The 23036-nt window shown below is 37.3% G+C and overlaps 1 protein-coding gene across 2 annotated transcripts; it reads left to right on the top strand.

Moving 5' to 3' along the window:
- Positions 1-323: 323 nt before the first annotated feature.
- LOC133978236 (proteasome subunit alpha type-4-like) lies at positions 324-4991 on the top strand. Of its 2 annotated transcripts, none has more exons than XM_062416641.1 (9): positions 324-426; positions 852-877; positions 1523-1565; positions 2198-2360; positions 2464-2541; positions 2729-2817; positions 3268-3398; positions 4389-4512; positions 4759-4991. In XM_062416641.1, exons 2-9 carry the CDS (start codon positions 875-877, stop codon positions 4911-4913), a joined length of 786 nt encoding a protein of 261 aa, XP_062272625.1. In that variant the 5' UTR covers positions 324-426; positions 852-874; the 3' UTR covers positions 4914-4991. The 2 variants fall into 2 exon arrangements, with proteins under 2 accessions (XP_062272625.1, XP_062272626.1); XM_062416642.1 differs by having other exon boundaries at positions 351-397.
- The last annotated feature ends 18045 nt before the right edge of the window (positions 4992-23036 follow it).

Below are 23036 nucleotides of genomic sequence, written 5' to 3'. Positions count from 1 at the left end.
ATGTTGGTGAATCAGCCAATCAGACGCAGCCGCTCTTCTTCTTCGTAGTCTTTATTTTTTACACGTCATCAGCTTCTTCTTCGATTGTTTTTTATTGGCGGTTGGCAACCAACGTTCAGGTGCATTTACCACCACCTACTGGACTGGAGTGTGGAATAAGATAACTAAATAAAACATAAATAGGCTTAACAATTAATTAATTCAGTGACACTTTTTTTCTCAGTAAGTGCAGTAACAGAGTAAGTTTTCCACCACTTTACTTCCACCTGTATGTTATGATATGAGTAGTCCTCCCACCGTCAGGAGGCGCTGTGAGCTGAGAGAGGGAGGAAGAGAGGAGGAGAGGAAGAGAGGAAGCTTCAAACAGAAAGTAGAGGAGCTTCAGCTTCGGGGAAAGGTACATCAATTTATTCCTTTAAAGCCACGGTAATACAATATAAACATTTCCCTCTTCACCACAGTGTTGTTTTGATGTTATAGCATCATTTTAATTGAGTATAAGTAGAGTTTGACCCTGATGAGTCTGTAGTCTTTCTTTATTATGAAGCTAACCAGCTAGCATGCTCAGATATTGCAGATTCATTGCGTGCAGCAGTAGAGAGCTAACATTAGCTTAGCTGTCACACACTGAGACACGGGAGTGAGTTATCAAAGCACACAATAAATACATTATTACAGAATTGTTGTACAGTAGATATATTTGTCTCTATTTAGAAATAGGAGGTGTGTATTTCCCTTTAATTAATCTGTGGAATCAGAAGTTATCTCGGTGTCAAACAAGCTGAAACTTTGGTTTAGTTTTTCTGCTGGTTGATGTGTAATAAAACAACTTATTTATGTTTTTTTTGCAGGATAATTCCATTCACAGGATAAAATGGTAGGTTTTTTATATTTATAATTCAAAAATCATGCCAATACTTGTTTCTTTTATGTCTTGTTTTTGTAATAATATCAGTAGTGTTGGATGTATGGGCAGATTTCATCCCACACGGCATCACTACTATTAGGAAACATGCATTTTGCAGTATTACATGCACAAAGCATGTGAAAAAAGAAAAGAAATACAAACAAAATGAAAACAAAACAAATCAACTGGTAACTACATAACTATAAATTGTCTTAAATTCTCCAATGCTTCCTCCAAGTAACGGTCTAATTTGTTTTATATGTGATACTTCCAACTTACTCTTTGTACATCACCCACATTTGCAAAATCAGTATCTATTTTTTATCTTACTAAATAAAGCACTGTACAGTTCCCAATACAAAGGACTGTAAAAAAAAAAAACATTTTCTCTATCATTCAGACAACACATTGAACAAATCAGCTTTTTCTTTATCTAGATTAACATACAGTTTAGTTTCTACTGTCAGTGGTAAAATGCTAGAACTCAGCTGGGTGCATAGAGATATTTTTTTTTTTTTTTTTTAAATGTATATACAACATAATTCTCAATACCATATTTGTCTGTCATCATAATCTGTAGTAATTAAAATATATGTTGTTTCTTTTGTTGTTCAGTCTCGCCGATATGATTCCCGGACAACCATATTTTCTCCTGAAGGCAAGTGTTATTTCTTTTGATTGTCTGATAATTGAGCGAGGTCCTAGATGCCTGTTATGATACCTCCGTATGTGTATTATATCATGTGATGTCCTAAAATATCAGCCTGGATAATTGGGACATCTTTTTTGCCAAATCCTGGCTAAAAATTAACTGTGGAATTTGTTGTGTTGAAAAATGATTTTCCATGATTTTGTGGGTTTGTTTATGATGATGTAGTTAAAGACATTATGTTCAGACTCTTATGTTGTCTAATTTAGGCTAGAGGATCTTTCTTGTACTTGGGAACAGTAATTTCATAAAATAATCTTAACTCAAGGTCCCTCCACTAGCTTTCAGCTGCATCTCACAGGTATAATTAGCGAGAAAAGTTTGCTAGTTTGTCATGGAGTTGGTTCAACTCCGTTAATTTGCTTTAACCAGTTATACAATGAGCTGAGCTAAATTAAACCAACTCCATAAATGCTAAATCTGCTGAAAGTGACCATAAGATGTGGTTTAAAGCACTGAAAAAACTGGTAAGGGGACCTTGATTTTTTTACCAGACTATTTTACCTAACTTGTCTTTAAGGTTTTAGTGGGTTCTTTTAGCTGTGTATGACTAATATAAACTTTGTGACTTTGTTTTACAGGACGCCTGTATCAGGTGGAGTATGCCATGGAGGCGATCGGTCATGCTGGAACATGTCTTGGGATTCTAGCAAATGACGGAGTGCTTCTAGCAGCCGAGAGACGCAACATTCACAAACTGCTGGATGAGGTCTTTTTCTCAGAGAAGATCTACAAGCTCAACGAGTGAGTGAACTGAACCACAGAGAGACTCCCAGTACCCAAAAATAAACACCTCAGCTGTCCTAACGTTGTGACGTGGACTTGTGTTTGTGTGATTGTGTTTCAGAGACATGGCCTGCAGTGTTGCTGGGATCACATCAGATGCTAATGTACTGACAAATGAACTGCGGCTAATTGCACAGAGGTAAGTTTCCAGGGAATCATTCAAATTTCAAGGCTGTCCCTCTTTACCTAAAATAACCTTTTAGAGAAACATTGACTCTAATTTAGTTCAATAACTCATCTATTTGTTGCTTTAAAATATTTTAATGTTTAGTGAAAAAAGCAATAACACCACCAGCTGTTGACCAGTCGAGTTTATTCCTCCTCAGATATTTATTGCAGTACCAGGAGCCAATCCCCTGTGAGCAGTTGGTGACAGCTCTGTGTGACATCAAGCAAGCCTACACACAGTTTGGAGGTAAGATTCACAGCAGTCTCCTTGTGTATTGCTCAGATCCTTACATGCTGAGTGATTCTAGCTGGTGAAATTCCTTTATTCTGACTCTGATCATGCATCTCTCCATTGCTCAACTTATTTTTATCTGCTTTAATGGTGGAAGCTTTAAATGATCTCAAAGAGTAAAACCTATCAGCTGCAGCTGGGGGAAGTTTCCTTTAAATTGACCTCAGAGTGATGTGTTTCACATTAATATCACACAGTGCAAAGCTGCTAAGATCACTCTGCTTAACCTCTGTCTTCACTTACAAATCAGAAAAAGGTGTTTATAATCTTAAAACTGCCTCTTTTTAAAAAAAATTTAATTAAGTAACAAAACAATTTAATGATGGTTAATTAAATGTTTTTGGGAAACTAAACCACCAGTGCATTGATTTTGTTGTCAGTTAACAGTCTGCGTTGTCTTGACAGGGAAGAGGCCGTTTGGTGTTTCTCTGCTGTACATGGGCTGGGACAAACACTATGGCTTCCAGCTGTACCAGAGTGACCCCAGCGGCAACTATGGAGGCTGGAAGGCAACCTGCATCGGCAACAACAGCGCTGTAAGTCTAAAATGACACAGACAATGAAAATCTGAGATGATCTTAACAGGTTGATCAGGCAGTTGGTGTCCTATTATACATTAAATTAAGAATATTGTATAAAGATTCAATGACTTTTATTGTCAGGTGCACAGCAACATTGATGGCAATAAAATCTGTCTTCTTCAAACTCTAGTTCGAATTATAGTAGGAAGTGTACAAAGTTGGTGTGCACAGCTTTTAGAGTGCCATGTGCTTACATGAAAAAAATCATGATTTGACAGACAAAAGTCTTATTGCTGGAGTTCGCTGCTCTGCGCCGCAAATATTAGCCTCTGAGTGATGGCATAGAAAGTTCACAATTAGGGCTGGGCACTATAGATAAAATCAAATATTACAATATTTTTGACCAAATACGTCTATTGATATCACAACAATATTGTAATCATCAGTACTTTGGATATAATGACAAAGTGGGTAAAGGCAAATAATAGAACAGCTAGAACAGTCTGATAAGTTCAGAAAATGACATCATTTTACTGTAATGCAGCCTTTAAAACCACGAAAAGACAACACTTCTGCCTTATCACAATATTACGATATCCATATTCTAAGATGATATCTAGTCTAATATCACAATATCAATATAATATCGATATATTGCCCAGCCTTATTCACAATATACTACACGTTTGTCTCACAAAGGTAATTATTTATTCATGACATGCTTGCAACCGTAGCTGTTTTTATGAGGATGACCTAAAAAATAACTCTAGTGTGTGCACGCTGTAGACTGTACAGATGCTTTACCACCCTCACATTGAGTTCTGCTTCTTTTCTTCCATCAATATCACATGCGTAATTTCAGCAAATTCGGCAGCCAGTAACAAAAAGGGGGGCCACCTTTGAGTTAGTTAGGCAGGGAACATAACACATATTCATACATTATGTTCAAAGTGAGTTATACCCTTCCTCTGCATGGTGTTTGATGTATACCCTCTTTGGCTTCAGGCTGCAGTGTCCATGTTGAAGCAGGACTACAAAGAGGGAGAGATGTCTCTGTCCTCTGCTCTGGCCTTGGCCGTCAAAGTTCTAAACAAAACGATGGATGTCAGCAAGCTCTCAGCAGAGAAAGGTGAGGTCAAAGCACCAATATCTCACATATACATTCTTGTAATTTTGTCTGCATATTCTGGTTAAGTTTAATATGAAATGACTATCTATCATTGACATGCATGTTGTTTATGTAGGACGTATCTTTACAGTAGTTGTAACTTGGGTCTGAAATTAACACCAGATAAGGGAAATATTGTAATTTTAAAAAAGTAAATACGGTTAAAATACATATAAATAACATGATTCTGTACATTGTCTGTTTCAGTGGAGATTGCCACCCTGACTCGGAAAGATGGGAAAACAAAGATCAAGGTGTTGAAACAGAAAGAAGTAGAAGAGCTCATCAAGCGGCACGAAGCTGAGGAGGCCAAGGTTGAAAAAGACAAGAAGGAGAAGGAACAGAAAGAGAAGGACAAATGAGCAAAGTAGTTGTTTTTCTTCCTTAGTTCACTGAATCCTGTATTGTTTTGTCTTTTACATTAAAAGTTTGATAACTGATGGACGTGTTATTTGTTTGTTGATCACATAATAGTAGTAATAGTGACATCTCTCTGTGTTATAATTCAACAGAGACAGAAATAGTATTAAGTGTCCAAAATGATCATGAAGTTCAATCAAGACTCCTCTTTAAACAATCTCAACCAAAACTTGACAATTATAATCTTCAGAGGGGGTTGAATTTATTATAGGTTTTGTATTCCTCACTCGTCTTACGCTGTGTAACAAACATCCATTTTAGTATCTAACATGAAGAGATATTTTATCCTCACTCTGCCTTTAAGAGTTTCTACAGAAATCAAATCTAGTGATCACTTGAATTCTTGCTCCTCTGTAGAGTGAGAGAATACATTTTTTGCCACATGGTGGTGCTATCATTCCTGCAGATGGTCTGTGATGTGCAACAAGACTTGGTATGGTTTGTTTTTGTGATCTCATAGTTACTCAGCGGTACATAATTTCAAGCTTGAATTCAAATACTTACTGCCTCATAAAAATTCAACATTTTGCTCCCAGTTTTATATCATTCAATTAGTGATACTGTACTTTCAGAAGCTATAACAAGGTAACGTATAAAATTAACAGGGTAACAAAAATTTAAGTCATGGATTCTTTAGACCATGGCAAGAATTATATTTATTTTTACAAACATCTAAAGCCCCCCATGGCCCTGGAAGATAAACAGGAACAGTATTTATACAAGTACAATAGTAGTGATACAAAAGCATGGTTTCACAGACGCTCTTCTGTGGTTTTAGGTCTTTGAATCCAGTATGACAGGAGTTATTTTAAGACTGAAATTAATCACATTTAAACTTAAATCCTTTTATTTACCTTTTATCTGCTTTAACCACATTTGACCAGTTTTCTGTAATATTGAGCTTCATTGCTTGATAGCAAAGTGACTGTAACAAAGGTCTCTGCTTTTAGCCATCTAGAGGTGCAACAACAGAATGAACAAGAAGCACCATCTGTTTGTCAAAGTGTGAAAATCAGTGTGGCTGTTAAGTGTTGACAAGCCCACATAACATCACATCCTCCAGTTTTCCATCCCTCCATGTGATTCCCCCTTTAGATGTTATTTGTCCGACTCACCACTTGATGGCGATGCTGTTCAGTGATGACCTTTCTTGGGACTGACATCTTTCTGATACTGAGTCAGAAAAAAATAACAGTTGATTTAAAATTAAAGCATTTCATGTTCAGAAATGTATAGTTACCAACATATATTTTGAGTAATAACAGTTATATATCAATTTATGTCAAGAAGACCGATGCGGTCCAATCAGTGAAGCACAAACACTTCAGATATAAACACAATCACTGACATGCAGATCTAACATGAAGACAAAGACTGATGGATGTAATGCTGTCTGGTTGCTACAACTCCACAATATTTTGCTACTTAGATGAAATTTCTTTTTTAACATCAATTTTGCATGATCAAACAGTCAGCAGTGTTGTGTTGAAGATGATTATTTAAATGTAATTTCCTGAATAAACAAATAGTTTTGTTGAGTCAAGGAGCAGGTGGTGAATATGACAGCGTCCAAGTGTCTGTTTGATCAGTGTGCGATCATTAATGGGCACGCTCTTACACACTATGTAGGTGGTCATGGATTAAAAACAGCTGTTGTTAATGCTGAACCATACATAATGACATGGTCACCATAAGGTTAAGGTCTGTAGGGACATATGCCTGAAACCTCCCTTTGTCACCAGTGCTACTCTTTCTGAATATTGTGTTGTTTTAGTTTTAATTTCCACCAGACCAAATGTATGTGCAAATTTAAACAGTATGTCAAATGAAGCATCAGTCAGTGGCAGACTGCAGTTTAGAGTAGGCTTATTATAACTCTCCACTTAAAACAAATAAAGTTTAGGACTAGAATTTAAATGTGATCTTTTAGAGACATTGACATGATCCTATCTGTCATCTTACATAAATATGAAGATGCTAGCGACTGCAGCAGAGGATGCTGATTGGCTGATATGTCTGTCCACAGCCTCAGCTACATTTTCACATTCTGCACTTAATTTTATGACTCAGTATTTAAAGATTCACCCCAGACATGTTTTATGATGTGTAAATTCTTTGCTTTGAATAATAATGACTGAAAAGAAAAAAACTTGCTAGAAATTCTTAAAATTACATCTACTCATCCTCCCTTTAAATCCAATGTAAATTTCATCTAGATACAAGATGTCTACTACTTCACTGAACACTGAACTCAGGAAAGTTAAACATCCAACTGAAATAACAACAAGCAAAACATGTTTTTTGAGTGGAGGGGGTTTTAAGGCTTCTAACACAGCAACAGCATACATACTCAACAATCACAATGTATTATTACAATCACCCATGGCTCTGGAAGTTTTCCAGTTTGTCTGCATGTTTTAGAAGTGATAAAGTTGTATGTTTAGTAGATTGTACATGGGATTGTAGTCTTAGTATTCAACATGAAAATAAACAGTACAGTACAAAAACGTCCTTCACCAGCCAAGTTTGTATTAGCAGACCCTGAAAGTGACGTTGCCTCATTAAAGTTGGAGATATGTGGAGTCAAGTCCAAGATAAAATCCTGGCCAGCCCCCTAAAACGAAAACTTCTTTTCATTTGATGTCAATCTGTAGTTTAGGATCTTACATGGACTTAAAATTGTAAATCAACAGAGCTAATTCATTTAAAGGGCAGGCGCAGTGAGGTCATGTTGTTCACATGAGCTTGAGTGGGAGGATCTTGGCATCTGAATGACTTGAGCCGCTCACAGGCCTCCCCTTCTGAGTGGAGATGCCCAGTCCTCTGACTTCCCCCACGTTCCTCTTTTGCTAATTCTGGCAGAACATGGATAACGGAATTCATATCCAAATTTTTTGTTGACACTCAATTTAAGATTTCACTACTCCGACCCATTACACACATATTAGGATGATTCTCGACTGAGGTGTAGAGGCCCACTTCTGTCCAATGTGATGAAGCAGATAGGGAGTTCAGGGCAATCTGTTGCAGTGTAAACAGAGACCCAGAAAAGCACTGGAATGTCTCTGCAGTGGGAGCTGGAGAACGAGGTCAGCCAAAGGCCAAGGCAGGTGGTATACATCAGAATCGAGGCTGACATCTCAGCATTAACTTATCCAAACAAGAGGCAGGCGGTATGTTGTCCTGCTAGCACTGGAGGAGCAAGAGGAGGAGATAGAGAAGGAAGGAAGAGTGAAAAGAGAGAAACAGCAGACAGGAACGAGTGGGAGTGTCCCCACAATACAATCGCCTTCCCATCTCTCTCTCTCAGGTCCCGGAGGGGAAAAACACCAGTTAGCATACGAGGCTAAACATGAGACTCGTTGCTTTTTCAAAGCGTCTTATCTTGATCCCATCACTGATCTTGTTGAACTGCAGCCAGTAAATGTACAAGAACATCTCTTCCTTGTTGACTAATACTGTTGCCTGATGTTTTTATTGACTTTATAGTTATTGTATCATTCATACAGTATACCAGGCCTGTATCTCATTTTTATTTTGGACCACTGATTGTACTCATCACTTTCTTCCTCGATACCTGCCCACTGCTCGTGGAGAAAGTCATATTTTTACAGTCTATATCATATGAAACATACATGGCTTATACTGCACAAATGTATGTGACATTTGTAGTCAATTCAATTCAACTTTATTGTCATTACACTGAAAAGCTTGAACACTGGTCTAAGTCATAGTACGGCATACATGAAACACACAATACATACATTGATGCAACATAACTGTGCAGGACCACCATAAGCAGTTGCAGCATTGTATTATATAGTATGTTTTAAGTTGCTTTAAATATACTGGCTTGATATAATATAATGTAATCATGTATGTAAGAATTAATAATGTTGATGGATCAGGGATGACAGGTTGGCTATGGAGAGGTTGTGTGGGGGTTATTGGTTTGAATGCTCTGGGATAGATGCTGTTTCTCAGTCTGGGTTTGCATGTCTCTACAGTGCAGAACCTTCTACCAGATGGTAGGGGGACAAGCAGGTGGTGACTCGGGTGTGTGGGGTCACTGATAATGTGGTGGGCTCTACTTAGGCATCTCTTGTTGAAGATGGGTGGTAGAGTAGTCCCTGTGATTCGTCTTGACCACCCACTGCAGAGCCTTGTGGTCAGATGCTGTGGTGTTACCATATCAAACCATGATGCTCTCCAGTGTGCATCGATAGAAGTTAGTGAGAGTCCTGGGGTATAGGTTGACCTCCTCCAGTCCTTTAAGAAAGTGCAGGTGCCTGTGTGTTTTTCTGATGAGGGTAAAGGTGTGGAGGTCCTCAGTGATGTGGACTCCCAGGAACATGGAAGATCTGGACCCTCTTAACAGCAGTTCCATTGATGTGGATGGATCTGTAATGTTTCCTTCCTTGCCTCTTGAAATCAAGGATCAGCTCTTTTGTCTTGCTGATGTTGAAGCACAAGTTTTTTATTTGTGCACCAGTCTGCTAGTAGTTTGATCTCCTCCTTGTAAGTCATGTTGTCCTTGTTGTTGATTAAGCCCGACACAATGATGTCGTCAGCGAATTTGACGAGGGACTTTGTGCAGTCCTGGGAGACACCAGTGTTCAGGATGTGTGTGGTCGAGGTGTTATTTGTATTTAGGTTGTTTAGTCAAGTCAAGTCAAAATTTATAACTATGGCACATTTTCACCCAGCCACAATTGAACAGTGCTGAACAGGATAAAAATACTATAAATATGAAAGTAAATAACTAATAAGAATAAAAGAAAAACAATAATGATTATGATAATAAAAGAATTGTGGCACAATAGAGGATGAAGTCAAGCTAAACTCAAATTGAATGCCAGCGAGAAGGGGTGGGTCTTCAGCAGCAACTGAAAGGTTTCTGGGGTCTGAGAAGTCCTTATATGAATAGGTAAACTGTTCCAGAGATTAGGCCCAGCCACCGCAAAGGCTTGATCGCCTCTATTTTTGTGCTTGGATCTGTGGAACATCCAAGATCATCTGGTTTGTCAGTGTCAATACTCTGACTAGAGTATGATGCTTCAGGACTACTGCCAGATAAGGTGGCGCCAGCCAATTTTAAACCTTAAAAACAAGCAATAAAGTCTTCAAATCAACCCTAAAATGGACAGGAAGCCAGTGGAGAAAGGTCAATAATGGTGTTATGTGACAACTCATTTTTTACACTTAGAAGAGGAGTGACTGTATTTTACTCCAGACGATGAAGAGACGACTGTTTTACACCCATATACAAAGAATTACAATAGTTTAACTGAGACGTAATCTTTGGGAGAGGGAAAGGCCTTTACCTTGGCTCAAAATCTTAAATGAAAAAAAGCCAGTTTTTGACAATCGATATGTTTATCAAGCTGTCAAAAATCACACCACGATTTTCTACCAAAGATCAAGTGTAGAAGCTAAAGGGCCAAGACTACCATCAGACTCATCCAACAGATCAGGTTGTCCAAACATAACAATCTCAGTCTTATTTTCATTAAGACTGAGAAAGTTTAAATCCAAGTTCTGATATCTTTAAAGCGGTTCAGCAAAGGCTGCAGTGAATTGATGAGTAAAACTTAAGAAGACTTATGGAAGATATTGAAATGATTAAAAAAAACCTTTAGCTTTATATTTATCAAATAAATATGAGATAAAAATGATTAAAACACTTTTTACTGTAAATGGCCCCAGATTATTATGATACATGATGATATTGTATGGTTAACGTGTAATATATTATTTCTAATCTTTCAGGCATGAGGAATCACAGGTAGACTTTAAAGGTATCGTACATGCAGGAATTGAGCACAGACGTTTTCTATATGCAGATGATTGATTATTATTCCTAACTGATCATGCATCTGGTGTTTAAATTTATAAAAACTTTGCATTAAGGTTAATCATACATTACGTAGTCTCTCCTTAGCTAACTTTACACCCCTTATCTCCAAGATAAGGCTGACTTCTAGAGTTGGAGTAATCAGCCACTCTTACTGATCAGCAGGGTAAATGTATTTATTTATTTCAAACTGTTATTATTGTCTATAATAAAGACAATAATGCTAGACTGAATGATGAAGTCTTTCATATTGGGGGTTGGAAAAACTTAGAATCTCTAAATCTCTACTTCAGAGTTGCAAACACAACAGGGATATTGTAATTTTTTGTTTCTATGATTGCAGACGTTCATAATATTTATTGGCTTGAGTCCTTTAGCACTCCTTAGTTTGGATTTGAGATGCTCTCTCGTGCCTCATCCTCACTGTCCTGCTGCACTCCCCCATATCTGTGAAAATCACACATTGTACAGATAGCCCAGCAGTCGTTACCACTTTAAAAATCTGGCAGCAATTTTGACATTATTTTAAGTTCTTATCTGCATCAACATTGGTTCAAATATGTAATATTAATTTATTTCTTATCCTCATCTTTAGATTCACAAATTTTCAAGACTCATATTTGGATGAGTGTTTTTCATATTTATCATCCACATTTGGACTACCTCCATCTCATCTTTTCAGATATTTTCAAATGAGATGCTGTACCTCTACCATTTTTTCTACCAGTTTTTCATCACGTTTCATCAACATTAATTTCTAAAATGTATAACTCCTTCATGTCATTTAACGACAATAGTAGCCTACTATTAAACCTAAAACCCAATGGGAACAGGAGCTGGGATGGAGGTAAATAATGTGTGGTGGAAGGCGGCCATAAACAGAGCACATACTACATTGTGCTCGGCTCAACTTCATACGACTTAATATATTGCATACGGCTCATCTTTCTAAATTTCCAGATGTTTCAGATGAAAGCAGTAAAAGTCATAACACTCCCTGCAATCTGAGTCATGTGTTTTTCCCATGTACAGAACTGCGTACCTGTCGGGATGGGTTTTTTAAAAACTACGTCATCACCAGTCTCAACTTCAACTTGCAGCCATGTACACTGATAGCACTAAACTCACTAAAAAAAACTAAACTCACTAAACAAAACATTGCATTCACATCTCTGAATGCCAGACGCATCATACTATTACAGTGGATCTCTGCCATGAGTCCTTCAGTGTCCCAATGACTTAAACATATCATGATTTTTCTCAAACTTGAGAAAGCAGAATAATTCAAATTCCTCAAGCTGGAAAGACATGAAAACATATACACATACACACTCAAAACTGAATATTGAAACTGATAGAGAATAGTTAGAATATTACTAGTAATAAATAGATGTTAAAAAGGAAAACAGCAGGACTGATAGTAAGTTAAGAATCCGTGAATCTTAAAGGTAAAGATTTCTCTCTCACTTCGGTAAACTACAGTCAAGCAACTCCACCCATCTCAGGAGTGACAGTAAGACTCTTAGTAAAGTCCAAAAGGTGATTCCAAGTTTTCTGAAAGGTTTAAAAGGATCATTTTATTGAGAATCTTAATTAATTCACTGAATGCTTTCTGCATTTGTTGTTGACAATCTCATGGAAACAAATGAGTTCACTTAGGTGCAATCTGCTGATATTTTTCATTCATATGGCAAAATAAAAAACAAACAGCCTATGCTCTGCACTGTTTTATACCACTGACAGAAATGACGGATACACTGAATTTATTATTTCAAGTTTACTGAAGTGTTTCCGATGCTCTGAATCATACAGTGTATCCAGGTCTGATGCAATACATTCATGTTCGGAAATGCTAGACTGAATGATGAAGTCTTTCATATTGGGGGTTGGAAAAACTTAGAATCTCTAAATCTCTACTTCAGAGTTGCAAACACAACAGGGATATTGTAATTTTTTGTTTCTATGATTGCAGACGTTCATAATATTTATTGGCTTGAGTCCTTTAGCACTCCTTAGTTTGGATTTGAGATGCTCTCTCGTGCCTTATCCTCACTGTCCTGCTGCACTCCCCCATATCTGTGAAAATCACACATTGTACAGATAGCCCAGCAGTCGTTACCACTTTAAAAATCTGGCAGCAATTTTGACATTATTTTAAGTTCTTATCTGCATCAACATTGGTTCAAATATGTAATATTAATTTATTTCTTATCCTCATCTTTAGATTCACAAATTTTCAAGACTCATATTTGGATGAGTGTTTTTCATATTTATCATCCACATTTGGACTACCTCCATCTCATCTTTTCAGATATTTTCAAATGAGATGCTGTACCTCTACCATTTTTTCTACCAGTTTTTCATCACGTTTCATCAACATTAATTTCTAAAATGTAAAACTCCTTCATGTCATTTAACGACAATAGTAGCCTACTATTAAACCTAAAACCCAATGGGAACAGGAGCTGGGATGGAGGTAAATAATGTGTGGTGGAAGGCGGCCATAAACAGAGCACATACTACATTGTGCTCGGCTCAACTTCATACGACTTAATATATTGCATACGGCTCATCTTTCTAAATTTCCAGATGTTTCAGATGAAAGCAGTAAAAGTCATAACACTCCCTGCAATCTGAGTCATGTGTTTTTCCCATGTACAGAACTGCGTACCTGTCGGGATGGGTTTTTTAAAAACTACGTCATCACCAGTCTCAACTTCAACTTGCAGCCATGTACACTGATAGCACTAAACTCACTAAAAAAAACTAAACTCACTAAACAAAACATTGCATTCACATCTCTGAATGCCAGACGCATCATACTATTACAGTGGATCTCTGCCATGAGTCCTTCAGTGTCCCAATGACTTAAACATATCATGATTTTTCTCAAACTTGAGAAAATAACAACGGATACATTTTTTCATACACAGCAACTCTTTATAACTTATTTTAACGTTTTGCACCATTTTCCTTCCAATTAATCTCACTGTGTACCTGCCTGCTTATGTATGTTTGTTTGTTTGTTTGTTCAGTTTTTCCTTTTATTTTCTTCACGAGGTTGTTTGTTTTTTAGGTGTGTGTGTGTGTGTGTGTGTGTGTGTGTGTGTGTGTGTGTGTGTGTGTGTGTGTGTGTGTGTGTGTGTGTGTGTGTGTGTGTGTGTGTGTGTGTGTGTGTGTACAAAGTATTCCTGTTGTTATGGAAATGTAAATAAGTTATGTTGTGGTGACTCGCCCCCCTTATGGGAACAAAAAGTATGTCCCCTTATAACCTATATAATCAAATTTTGGGTAAAGACTTGGTTAAAAATGAAGGTTAGTCTAGTTTGATTACATGGTTGTTATGGTTAAATAGAATAAAGGGAAACATGACTCTGTGTGTGTGTGTGTGTGTGTGTGTGTGTGTGTGTGTGTGTGTGTGTGTGTGTGTGTGTGTGTGTGTGTGTGTGTGTGTGTGTGTGTGTGTGTGTGTGTGTGTGTGTGTGTGTTTGTGTGTGTGTGTGTGGGTGTGGGTGTGTGTGTGTGTGTGTGTGTGTGTGGGTGTGTGTGTGTGTGTGTGTGTGTGTGTGTGTGTGCGTTCGTAAGGAGTGGAGGGGTTGGGGTTAGTAATCTATTTGTGTTTATTCTTGTTTTATTTCTATTTTATGTAGTTATTATGGATTTATTTTGCACTCTATATTTGTGCTCTAAATTGTACTTTTATATTATTAGTTTTGTTATTATTGTTACTGTCATTATCACTATTTTATTTTGGTACAAATCCCTAAGTAATTTTGGAAAATCTGTAACGTCACTGTTGAGCTTCATTGTGCAGTAGTATCAACAACAAAAAAAGAAGAAAAAAAAGCCAAGGCCACTCAGTGATGTGTGAAATCCTGACCTTACTGGGAATCAGAAATTAAATAATCTTCTCATCCATGACAGTAATTTTGTGAGCTGCCTGCAGGTCCTTGAGATTACAGACTCACTGCTCACCGCCAGATCAACACACTTCACCATAAATGGACTCGAGTCGCTGTAAACAATAATTACAAGCCGTGTGCTGATATGACCTATTATGGAGACCAATATGAAGCCTATGTTGCTGCTGGCAAATAATAGCAGGGTTTGTGGTACAGTAAATTGACTTGGGCAGGTTTATGGGCTCAATATTCACTTGGCTTTGAAATAACATCACATGGTTGTTGTGATGTAAAAAACCTGTAATATGCTGTAATATTTGGTCATTTTCCTGTCAGTTAAAGGAGAGTGTTTGACTTGTGAGGCATGTAAAATATCTTACTGAGCCTACTGGGAAAAGTAAAAAAATATGAGGTGAAGCTAATATTAAGTAGATAGTAAAAGGATATTTTTGAGACACGACCCACAGCAATGATGAATCTTTTTTCCCAAACAAACACCACAGAGGCAGTTTGTTATGACTGTTATGTCTGTGATTATTTATTTGAAACTGTAGTCTGTATAAGTGGTCTGTTCCCATTATTTTCACTTGTTGTTCTCAACACAGTTCAAATGTTCTGGCAGACATGTGCTGGTCTGTTTCTGCTTGAAACAATGGCTGCTTGTCACTGTTTACCTAATAAGGTATAGTGGGGATGGACTCTGGTTGTAGTGGAAGGGTGTCCAAGTATTAAGAGCATGCATTTAAAAAAAAAAAGAAAAAAAAAAGCTCACAGTCAGGCTCTCAATCCACTTTGCTTTTGTCAAAACTCACTTTACACCACTTTCACATCTGGAGGAAACAAACCTCAAATATTTAGAGTGTTGAAAGGTTGCAATACTACATGTACTTTATAATACATTATAAACCTGAATTAAGCAAATATTGTACAAACAAATAGTAGCATCACATTGAACAGCAATGTCTAGCCGTGTGTTGTGGTTGTTTTTATTTTGTTTTTTTATTTAGTTTTTTACAGGGCAAAGGACTCAATTTACATATTTCAATTTTACTCCTATTACACTTTGTAATGTATTGCTTTTCATTGATTTTTTAAAAAGATAAATCAATACAATTTGATATACAGAAAATATAAAATGTCTGTAGCAGAATAATTCAAATTCCTCAAGCTGGAAAGACATGAAAACATATACACATACACACTCAAAACTGAATATTGAAACTGATAGAGAATAGTTAGAATATTACTAGTAATAAATAGATGTTAAAAAGGAAAACAGCAGGACTGATAGTAAGTTAAGAATCCGTGAATCTTAAAGGTAAAGATTTCTCTCTCACTTCGGTAAACTACAGTCAAGCAACTCCATCCATCTCAGGAGTGACAGTAAGACTCTTAGTAAAGTCCAAAAGGTGATTCCAAGTTTTCTGAAAGGTTTAAAAGGATCATTTTATTGAGAATCTTAATTAATTCACTGAATGCTTTCTGCATTTGTTGTTGACAATCTCATGGAAACAAATGAGTTCACTTAGGTGCAATCTGCTGATATTTTTCATTCATATGGCAAAATAAAAAACAAACAGCCTATGCTCTGCACTGTTTTATACCACTGACAGAAATGACGGATACACTGAATTTATTATTTCAAGTTTACTGAAGTGTTTCCGATGCTCTGAATCATACAGTGTATCCAGGTCTGATGCAATACATTCATGTTCGGAAATGACCCCTTTAGAAAAGTTGTCATAGGGAAGGAGAGCCAAATAAGCTGCAATTCATGCCCCGTAACTACAGCTAGAACTGCTGATCAAAGTTTAGAATATCACATAACATTCCTGAAGTAGAAAAGGAAGTGAGATGTTGTGAGTTTGCTGGAATTATTTGTATTATTTAGGTATAAAGAGATGTGGCAGATATGGCCTTTTTGTCCAGTGAGATTTTACAAGATGCACACTTGTCAGGCAGTATTAAATGTGTTGTTATTGTGCTAATTTATTTATCAAAATGAATAACCTTAGTAGGAAGCACCACAACATCTGTCCAGTTGTCTATAATGCATAATATTTTGGATTTTTAAACATGGGGAAAGATCAGTCTCATTGTGTGACATGAGCAATATTTACAACAGTACTGATCAGATTTTCACTAAATGACATGATGAGTGTGCTTATTTTCACACTAGTATCCCAGTTATGATCTAGTTTTTGGAGTATCCTGGTGTGTCTGTGTTTACATGTAAATGTCTGAAAACTTTAATCTTGATTTTAGGGAAACCTGGATATACTAGCTGGAGTACTCCAACAGAAATGTTGTTATTATAGCACGTAAACACCTTATTCAGGACTCTGGATATGTCTGCCGCATGTGCATAGGTGTATGGTGAACTCTTGTAATGCCATAGTTGGTCACTAAAACAAAAAATATGATAAATAAATAATCCACAAAAGTAAGAGTCTGACACTGCATTAATTGTGTTGTCGCTCTTGTCTTCTATTATTGGTGATCAGATGGAGAGGCCAGACCCAGCAGCAGAGAGGTTAATACAGCAGTGTTCAGACAGCCAGACACTAAACTGAGTTCATCTTCAAATGCTGAGGTAACTCACTCAGCACAAGAATGACAGTGAGTAAATGAGGTGTTAAAAAAGACACACTGTCAACCAGAAACTAGGACTTCCATGTAAATAGCATATCCTGAATATGATAAAAACTCAAAACTGGGTTACAGGTCATATAAACCTACTTACTGATGCCACTCTATGCTGTTCTCCAGCATTTAAACTGCTTGGCCCAAACTATTCCATATTTCTTGCTGTTTCGCTCAGGCAGTAACTTTATGACATGTTAACTGCAGCCATGACTGGTTCAATTATTTAAAAAGCACTTGGTACGAATATAGCTCACATGCTACAGACTGCTACATGTGAATGTGTGCTACAGTAGAGCTTGAGCACTGAGAGTGAATAATATCAGTTCACTAAAAAGCACTGCTGCAACACCTTAATCAGCATTAAATCTTTTCTGAGTTGGAGAAGAAACAGGCCAAGCGTGATGTTAAACTGTGCTTGTCTTGTTTCCTCTGCTGGATACTGTGTGCTCTACCATGAAAGGTTAGAAAACAACTGAACAAACATCTCTTATTCAACAGAAATATATCCTCCAAAAAATAACTTATATTTTAATATAAACTTAGTGAAATTCAGTGCACTGTATAAAATATCTAACGACAGGCATTCCCTGTTTGTTGTAGAATAAATAAATTACTGCTGATTTTAATACAATATATATTCCTATAAAATCTCCTGCATTTACAATATGTTAATGTGAAATCATCATTTTTCAATTTAGTCTTGAAAAAGTGACAATATGGCAGCATTTTCATTCATTTTTGCTCACGTGTACCACATTGTTCACATTAGCCATTAAGCTAATTTTTTGCATCACAGAGTTCATTATTTATGTATGACACGAGAGCCTTGTTTACTGTATGTTGACATCAGAGGTGTGACACTTGGTGAGTTTATCGTCTCGCTGTTTATGAAAGCTGCTGCCACCAGCTGCGTGAAGATGTGGTGTTTACTGAGACCTTTATCGAGGGTCACAGGGTTTAAAAAGGGTGTCTTTGAATCCAGTTTTAGTGTAAAATTTTCCAAATCCAGTCTCATATACATGACATTACTATTTAGTCTGATTTAACAAATAACAACCAGACTTTTTGAAGCCCAAAATTGATTTTAGAACTCTCACTTTTGTAATATAATTTCTTCATTACTCTATTTTACTCTGTGGTTACTCTTTCTGCTTGTACAACAGAGTGAAATTAAATAATCACTGCTCAGCCTTTAGCGTCATCAGTCTTGGCCTGTGTCACAAACAGCACTACTTCTGATTATCCAGTTGGACCAGTTAACTTTTCACATCCACTTTCACACAGACTGAGTTTTGCAAGAGGACTACATCTGCTTGTATTTTCAAGAGCACACAATAAAATAAAACATTTAATTCTCCATGGGATCCTCAAGTTGAATAAACAGATATTCATCCTCTTTATTCATTAACAAAGTATGATCCTCACTGGACAGAAATCTGACTCATATGTCAGGCCAGATTAAAGGATAGCTTCACAATTTTGCAAGTTTGTCCTAAAACAATGTAGAGGGAGCCTAAATGAACGTTTGCACATGTTTTTCTTGCTATAATCATTCCTTCTCTTCATAAGGACCATTAGAAGATCCCTTCATTAGGCATGGGGGACGAAATCAGCAGTCCATCTGTCCAAAAATGTATTTAAAAGTTTATTTGAAGCTAATAAGAACCTTTAGCTGCAAACTTAAGTAAAATAAAGTCAATTTCTTTCAAAAATGTAAATATATTTAGTGCTACGTTCCGTCTTTTGTAATATATTTCTTCAGCAGCTGAACAAAGACACAAAGAGGGAATTTTGTACTAAAAAGACTGAAACTGTGAAAGATATCCACATAAACACAGACATTTAACTTTGATTCACTCTGTATTCCAAAATCATGAAAAAAATGTCAGACATTTAGGTACACTGTATTAACTACAGACACATCAGCACATACAATGTGATCCATGTGAGTGAAGTCAGATATTTCCAGCAGGTGCAACTTTTCTTGAAATATCTTTCTTCTCCTTGTGACCTCAGTCACCTTGACCTGCCCAACTGCAGCTGGCCACACCGGCTGCATGAATTACCTTCAATGGGCCTTTTGTTTCCTCTCATCAACTCCATTTAAAACAATACGCTGATTTATAAAATATGTTTCACTTTGATCCCCCAACATGCCCACACACACAGACACACACACACACACACACACACACACACACACACACACACACACACACACACACACACACACACACATAGTTTCATGTTTAGACATTCAGAGACATCTCAAGAGGAATGTTTAGTTCACTTTACTTTTTAATCCATGTTGATATTTCTGGTTTTAAATATGCAGCATCTCCTGCGTTGAGGTTTATGTACTGCAAATACATGTGGGCAATCAGCCTGTTTCCGAAAAGTTTCAGAGAAGAAGTTTCTGAACTTCTGGTCTACGCCTACGTCCATTGTCTAAACTGGAACATCTTGCATTGCCCCCTTTAGATAAAACTCCCCCAGAAACTCAGTCTGTTACATTTTTGATAAGAGACGAGCCCTGAAAACAGCGGGCAGCATCTAAATTATGCAACCATTCGCATCCTCTTAGGGGAAAAAGTAGAGTTGGGCTGAGTTGTCGAAGGGAACAAGCCATGACAGGCCGGTGTGTGGAGGGGGGTGGTGACCATGCATTATGGATGGTGCTAAGTATGCCTCAGCTGGAGGAGCTGAGTGGAGGCGATGGAGGGCGATGGGATAGTGCCAACGTATTGGCTGCCCGCGGGTAATGCACTTCACTTTACCCCCAAAAACATTCTCTATCCTTCAGTTCCCCCATTACTGCCCCGCCTTTTTCAACACAGCACCTGCCACTGCCCTAAAATGTCCCCCTGATGTACACAGGACTTCCACTTTCCCAAATTAAATCCATGCAGTAGGAGGAGTGCAGATGATTTCAAATAGACAGTAGAAGACTGCACTTTCTGGGAGTGAGGTGGATATTCAAAGAAGATTCAGATGTGTTTTTTAGATAACTTTCACTTTATACGTTCTCATGTTTAAAAAAAAAAAAAACTTTAATCGTATCAATATATTTTAGGCATTTCGGGCTAAAAACTCTCATATTGCAGCATGTTGGCTTTTGTGGGAAGCTCTACTCAGAGGTCACGAATGGCTTTTATTCATGTCACAAAATGATGATGATGATGAAGTAATTATTTCTTAAACAAAGTGTTTGACATTTCTGGAAATACACATATTCACTTTCTTTCTTTCAGGTTTCCTTTGCAAATCTGAAAGCAAAAGGTGATTTTCTCAAAAATGTTGAACCGAAAAATAAATTAATAAACAATGGCCAAAGAAAAAAGTGCATTTTTAGTATTTTTTTCATTTTAGTAAAGTTAAGTAATTTTTAATCCTGTCGTCATCTTTCATCCTTTGATCACTGTATTAATGTGTAGACAAACATCACTTGTTAATCTTCAGTTAGTTACTTTCACATATGTCCCTCAGCACAATTCATATTGACCTTTTACATACAAATATTTAGTTTATTCTCTCTCAAAAATGTTTTGTATAATTTATATTAGTTGTAGTTGTGAAATATTGATACAGCTCTAATTTAAAGAGGGAGAAAAACAAGTGCCATGTTCAAATCTGGGTTAAAGGAAAAGTTTTGTATCTCCTTTGCACCTGTGTCATGAATATATCTGCACATGGTTTACATACTCCTGTAGCATTAACATTAGACTCTACTGTATAAACTACATGTTACTTCCTCTCCTAATATTTAGATTGGTTAGATAAATGGTGTGATGGTAATCATGTGATTACAGAATATGGACTTTAAAAAGAGAGGACACATTCATCACGTTATGACCCCCTTTCAGGTGTTCTTTAGGTGCAGCTAAGGTGAAGTGTGCTCAGACGATGTTGACCCATGATAGCAAAGACAAAGACACAGATTGCAGATTGGTTGCACAGTTGAACATTTCTTCATTTCTTTCAGTCTTTAGGTTTTCTTTTCCACAGTCAGTGAACATGAGCAGAGCACTGCTTCTGTTTTAATATCATTATTTGTTAAAGTTGCAGTTGTTAGTAGTTTTTTGGTTGTAGCAGTGACTCTTGTCCATCATACATCCACAGACAGAAATGCTTCTTTGTTAGGTCCACTTTAACCTTCTTAACTTGCAGTGTAAATGTCTGCAATTAAGCATATACACATACATCAAATACATATATGTTAGTTCACAAACCAGCTCGACACTTTCCCAGAAACTTAAAATTTGTAGCACAGGACTTTGTGCATCTTATGTGCAGGCTGCCACATGAGAGTGGAACAAGATAAATTATAGAGAAATGTTTTAAAAGCAACCTACTTGCGGGTGAGAAGTGTTAGTGTGGCATACAACCCCGAGACAACCCCGAGAAGAATTTTTCAAGGATGATTTTTAAACCTGTAGGCTGAGGGCAAAGTATCACCCTCAGGCACTAAAAGTTTCACTGAAGAGGGGAGTGGTCAAAAAGCTCAGGTAAAATCGTGATGTCAGAATAGTTTATCACAAATTTAAAAAAAGAAATGTTTCATTCTGTATCTGGTGGCCAAAAGCTTTGAAAGCGTAATTTCCCAAATTATATTACAATTAATTATACTATTAAAGTCTGTGTAAAGTAAGAATAAATATGTGTTCTGAGTTTGACATACCACAAAAAAGTGTGTTGCCTGCCCTGCCAAATTTGAATGATTAAAAAAATCGCCAAATATATGAAATTAGCCTTCAAAGTTGTGTAACAGTCAGCCTCTTTCTCTGCTCCCAAACGCTGTGGGCTTCCCCGCCAAGTTTGCTGAAACCCCGCCCCCTACCAAGTGTCACCTGTCAATCAAAGTCAGCACCTCTACCAGAAACATGGACGCTATGTCTGAGAGCTTTCTACGGCTAGCTTGGCGGCTAGCTCGGCGGCTAACTGTAGACTGTAGTAGTAGTAGTGTTAGATATTAACAAAATTGGCCACTAGGCAGGTTAACCACTGAGGAGAGCTGACTCTCGGTCTTATATAGTAGGGGAGGGACCCAGGTTACGCGGTACGCCACTACGTCACAGGGTACCCCTTTTTTGCAGGCTCAGAAAATCAGGAAAAATGAGAGGGTGAGAAACAGTTTAAGGCTCTATCTCCACAATTCAGTACTGCATCGTTATCAGCCTTTTCACATGTTTTCTGTAACCATTTTCCAACAGCATAATATGTTTAGAAGTAAATCAATGAATTGACTTTATACAGACTTTAATGTTTCAAAATGGCCACCTCCATGTTCGCTTCCTGTGCAAAATGTCCCATCATCCTCCAGCTCTCCTCATGCAGCCGGAAATACAAGAAAATCCCACTGGAACCCTGTGCTGCTCAGCTGAGCCTTCTAACCAGGTTTAATATTTGATGAAATTAGTTCTGACTCACTGCTTCTGCTTTCTTACTTCTGCTGAATGCTTTCCAGCCCTGCAACCTGAGGGTTTTTTTGGGGGTTAATGGTTGGTGTGTTTTACTTGTAATGAGTGACAATTCAAAGCTATTTGAGAAGAAAATCTTCCTTTCGAAAATATTGATTTTAGCAGTGCCCAATTTTTGTGTGAATTAGTAGCACAGCTATTGTGAAATATCGGTCTGTGGAAAGTACACAGAGTGTGACAAAGTGC

Source organism: Scomber scombrus, chromosome 1 (assembly GCF_963691925.1).
Source record: "Scomber scombrus chromosome 1, fScoSco1.1, whole genome shotgun sequence".
Taxonomy (NCBI): Eukaryota; Metazoa; Chordata; class Actinopteri; order Scombriformes; family Scombridae; genus Scomber; species Scomber scombrus.
The sequence above is the reverse complement of the archived record's forward strand: the minus strand, read 5'-3'. Positions and strand labels throughout refer to the sequence as shown.

Bases quoted from the DNA above. Each gene is read 5' to 3' on its own strand.
- LOC133978236 (XM_062416641.1), top strand. The intron at 2,818-3,267 runs GTAAGATTCACA...TTGTCTTGACAG, and splicing joins AGCCTACACACAGTTTGGAG to GGAAGAGGCCGTTTGGTGTT. The intron at 3,399-4,388 runs GTAAGTCTAAAA...CTTTGGCTTCAG, and splicing joins GCATCGGCAACAACAGCGCT to GCTGCAGTGTCCATGTTGAA.